The sequence below is a fragment of the Mytilus edulis genome, chromosome 7 (assembly GCF_963676685.1).
Source record: "Mytilus edulis chromosome 7, xbMytEdul2.2, whole genome shotgun sequence".
NCBI lineage: Eukaryota > Metazoa > Mollusca > Bivalvia > Mytilida > Mytilidae > Mytilus > Mytilus edulis.
Genome location: NC_092350.1, coordinates 40,830,790 through 40,835,931, shown reverse-complemented (window position 1 = coordinate 40,835,931; position 5,142 = coordinate 40,830,790). Strand labels below are relative to the sequence as shown.

At 31.7% G+C, this 5,142-nt stretch overlaps 1 protein-coding gene across 1 annotated transcript; it reads right to left on the bottom strand.

Moving 5' to 3' along the window:
* Positions 1-2,407: 2,407 nt before the first annotated feature.
* LOC139483125 (galactoside alpha-(1,2)-fucosyltransferase 1-like) lies at positions 2,408-4,616 on the bottom strand. The gene is given in 3 exon segments (XM_071267158.1): positions 2,408-3,103; positions 3,105-3,614; positions 4,577-4,616. Coding segments are annotated over 3 exon segments (1,056 nt in total). The 3' UTR covers positions 2,408-2,597.
* Between the last annotated feature and the right edge of the window lie 526 nt (positions 4,617-5,142).

The following is a 5,142-nucleotide window of genomic DNA, read 5'->3' as shown; positions in this document are numbered from 1 at the left end:
GTCAAAAACAGTAGATAATTATGAAAACATCTTTTATCAGCGTTCGACTCTTTGTTTTGTTTTTTAGTTCTTCATTTGTCCGAGGCGGTGGAGCCAGAGGCTGTGCACAAGCTTGTGACTAAATTTAATTCTCTTCTTTAAACTCTTCCCATTCATTTTTTTTGTTTTCTATGACAACGGATGAATGGGAGTATAATGAAATGGATATATGAGGTGCAACTTCTTGAGAGTACATCCAAAACAATGAAGGTATGTGTTCTTGCTTTCTTTGTCGTCATTTTATCATTAAACAAATAGTTCCTGTCCTGTTGAAAAGTCTTTAATTGTGGTAAACGGGCGATAATCCAAATTAGACAATGTTATCTATGTGCCAGTTGAGTAAAATATATTTTTACCATATGGAAATGATGATAAACTTATTTTACGGTACTTTTTATAAATAAGTTGATCAAATAAATTCTTCAAGCACCTTTTTGTGTTTACATGTATATATTTGCAATATGCTCCTTAAGCAACAACAATCAGCACCCGGCTCCTCAGAAAAACTAGACATAAGAAACAAATATAAACAACAACTAACAACTTATAACAGATACACACTGACAGCGTGTTGTTTTTGACTGGATTTACATGTATAGAATACGATCTTATCGCTATCTAGACTATAACTTAAACCTGCATTTAAAAAAACGCTCAGTGTAGCTTAAAACACGATAGATGCTAAATTGAATAAGAAAATTTCATAAAGCATATAATTTGTAAAGCCGGGTCTAATGTACTCGCTACTACAGGAATATACCTTGCTATTAATGATGCGCAACCTCTTCAGATATGAAAAGTATACTTGAATTCAGATTCATAAATTGATGATGAAAAGTAAAAAGCACTTAGAACTAACCAGGGTAGCTTTGACAACGTAAACCTTGTGAAATCAAACAATTTCAATTTTAAAAGTACAAAATGTTTAGATGACGTCCAGCCATGTTTTCAGTGAGAATTGTTCAAAATATTCCATCAAAATGTAAAAGAAGCCATCTTTGCCTTTTGTGTTTGGTACTTTTGTAATAGCCCTTTATTGTACATTTATTTGACAATCAAAAACATATAATTACTTGGCTATTTTATTTAAGAAGTTGCAGACTTTTTTGAAAATTGAAAATTCATAGCAAGTGAATTGACATTTAAAAAAAATGTAAAACAGCTATCAAAGCACAAGTTATAGCTTTCAAGTTTGATATTTTTTCTCAAAATGACCTAATGTTGCACTGTTTAACCACTGTCCCAGTTTAGCCCGGGGGAGGGTTGGAACCGCTCTAACATTTTTATCCACGCCATATCCTGTATGCATGTGCCTGTCCCAAGTCAGGAGCCAGTAATTCAGTGGTTGTCGTTTGTTGATGTGTTACATATTTGTTCATTTTTTGTACACAAATTAGGCCGTTAGTTTTCTCATTTGAATTGTTTTACATTTGTCATTTTGGGGGCGGTGACTTATAGTTGTTAATTTCTGTGTCATTTGGTCTCTTGTGAAGAGTTGTCGAATAGGCCATCATACCACATCTTCGTGCAGCTTAAAAAAAACAATAACCTCTAACTTTAAAAGAAAATTTCAAAAAGCACACTATTTGTAATCTTGGGTCTTAATGCCCTCGTTACTACACGCAACCGCGACATTTTCAGTTATAAAAGTATACTAAATAGTAGACTAGTATTTACATTTCATAAATTATTGGTTTACTGTAGTATACTCTTAGAATTACTCAGAGTAGCCTTTGACATCCTAAACCTCGACAAATTTACCACTTGTTTACAAAATTACAATAACCAAGTTAGGCTAATACGACATCTGATCACCCTTAAAAAAAAGTATGTCATCGAAACGTAAAAGAAGCCAGTAAAATGGACATTGCCTTTTTGTGGTTTAGTACCTTTGAGATAGCATTTTGGTCTATGTTTATTCTTATTTGTATACATATCATAACTAGGCTTTTTTTACTTAAGAAGGGTCAGACTTTTTTGAAAATTAAAAATTCATAGCAAGTGAAGTTACATTAAATAAAAACTGTTAAAAAAAGCACCAATTATAGCTTTCAAGTTTGAATTATTTTCTCAGAATGAACTTAATATGCTGCTGGAATACACGTTTTTGTTAAACTTGGAACTGTAAATGCCAACTACTATTTATAAAATTGATGTTTCGTAAGCCAATAAAAATACATCATTTAAAAGGCAATTGTTAAAAGAACATTGTCAATATTTTCAACTGAATAATACAGATTTTTTTTTGGATATTTTTTATGATATAAATGCAATCAGGGCAGTCCACTCCTGGTGCAATTAGCATTAGACAAACATCTATTTTAATATAGTTCAAAATGTGTTACAAACTGACTTATGCCAAGTCTCCCGGATCATAGATCGATCCCATGTTAAAATAAATATTCTTTGTAATCCCATGCAAAACCGCTTTCCGAAAGCGTACTTTTCTTTTTTCCCGCCATTTATATAATGTGACATTTCCTCTCCTTGTCTGACATTTATCTTCAAAAGTAGTTTGTCAAATTTCTTTCATCATGATTTCTTCAACGTTTCTTGGATTACAGACCAATCCAATTTGAATAATAATAATCTTTGTAATCTTTACTATACGATGTTCGGAAGCGAGTTCCTTCTTTTGCCGGCCATTTAAAGAATGTTACATTTCCAACCGTCAACCATGCTGCCCACCAGCTAAATGTTCCAGACGATGAAATAAAATGTTCACATAATGTAACAGTTGATAAGTCTAACCAGGCTGAATTTCCCTCTAAAAATACAGTAGTTATATTTTTGGGCATGTTATCCTTCGCCCATTTCATTCCGTTTGACGCTACGACAAACACTAAATTTTCCATTCTAGACTGGTACCACTCAACTGCTTTCCTTAAATATTCCTTCGTTGGCACATTATAGCCAGCATCCGGGTATTCTGTCCAGTCACCACGACGTATATGAACGCCGATAAATGTTATCTTTTTATGCGAAGTCTCATTATATACCTTCATATATTTATACTTGTGGTTTTTGTGATATGTACTATTTCTGTAAATATTATATCCTTAAAAGTTTATTGTCTAGAATTAAAGTCGCCTTTTTAATCATTTTGTCACTGTGGGTAAATTGGTCTCTCAATTCCTCTTTATATTGATCAAAATAAAGGTAGGATTGTAAATGTTGAAGTAGTCTAACATTTTGTGTACTACTAAAATCCAGTATTCTTTTATCATAAACGGCTGAATGTTCTTCTTTCAATGTTTTAATATTTCGTGAATCACATATTGATGTGTCTTTTCGTACGTCTGCGTATAAGGTAAAATATTGCAGAAGTTCACAGTTTGTATTAATAACCACTTCCATCCCTTTACTTCTCGCTATACCATAGGATGAAGCATAAATAAAAAGTTTATTTCCAATTCTCCCTGAAAAAGTAGGACATATAGAGTGTACTACTTTCTGCGAATTGATCACCGCGCCTTTGCTTATTATCGTTATGTTGAATATCTGTGTTCTGAAGGGCGATGGACTTTCTACTCGTATGAAATTATTACCAGACTTGACATTGACGTAAAATATCACTGTTAGAAGAAACCAACAAAAGTTAAATCTGAAAAATAAATAAAAAAACATTTTAAATATAAATTATCTGTTATTCAACGTATATAACTATAGCAAAACAATGTGGATACCGCAGAAAAATATAAAGATACAATTTCTTTTTATTTGTGAACCATAATGGTTGATTAAAGTAAAGAAATATCCAATTGCAGTATTAATTTTCTATTCTTCATCCCTTGCGATTCACTTCCTAGAACATATACCTAATACTTTATTGTTCTCGTCCAGAATATTTATTATACACTTATCACTGGATGTTTTGCCAGATAAACCATTCGATATTCCAAATATTTTATTAGATACAATAAGTATATTATTGTTATGTTTAAAACTACCATTTTATCCCATATACAGCATACAGATTACATAACCACGCACATGTAATTTAAATTAAATGAATTTGTTAAGTGCATTTTCATTAAATCTTAACGTTAATCTGGTTACAGCTAAGCCTAAGGACAATAGCATATAATAAAATCCACTTACAGTGCATAGGATTGATTGATTTATTGCTGTTTAACGCCACTTTTTAGGCACTATTGTGCTATTATTTTGTGGTGAGTTTTTGTTGTTGTTTTATTTAATGTGGGGAAAAGCCGGAGTTAATGATTCGAAATTACAACCCAGTGTAGACATGTAATAAGTTATACAGTAGTTTAAATACTCAGACCACTTGACCACACAAGCCCATAAGTGCATTGGGAATCAAACCACATATTCTTTTTTATTTTTGGATGAGGAGTTGTCTCTTCTTCCTTAGTTTACAGCAACTAGATACTTTTTTTACTTTCACTTATTGTGGTGTCTCATTGGCACTCATACCACATCTTCCTATATCTACTTATATTGCACTGTATTTTTCTATGTCTATATCTATAGAAAAAAGGGAGCCAAAACACATAATTCATTGTATGAAACTTACATCTCTGTGCACCTTTTCCTTTAGAAGGTTCATTCTTCATTACTTCTGCCAAAGAAAAAAAAACGTATAATGAAATACCAATGAACATAATTTTAATATCTTAAACACATACATCCTTGATAAAGAAGGTAACAATTTCGTATATATAACATTGTGCATTCCGAATGGTTTTCTATGCAGCGACATTCTGCTATTTTACAATATTATTTATAGACTTATACAAAGGCATAAAGAAAAAGTATGTGAGCAAAAATGAAGGACAAGATACAATTTTTGACAATTTTATTTGTTGTGTCTGTTAGTTTGGCTCACATAATTATTATGTTGTCAGTATGCTATGCTATTATCATACAGGTGAAAGGTTTAGCTAGCTTTGTACTAGGTGTAATTCACCATTTTCTACATGAGAAAAGCCATGAATATGACAGTTGTTTTCCATTAGTTTGACATATTTGAGTTTTGATTTTGACAGTTCATAAAGGACTTCTTTTTTTTTCCTTGGAGTTCGGTATTTTTGCTTTTTAACAGTTTTTTTTTTATATAAGATTTGTTTTTTTACAACAATG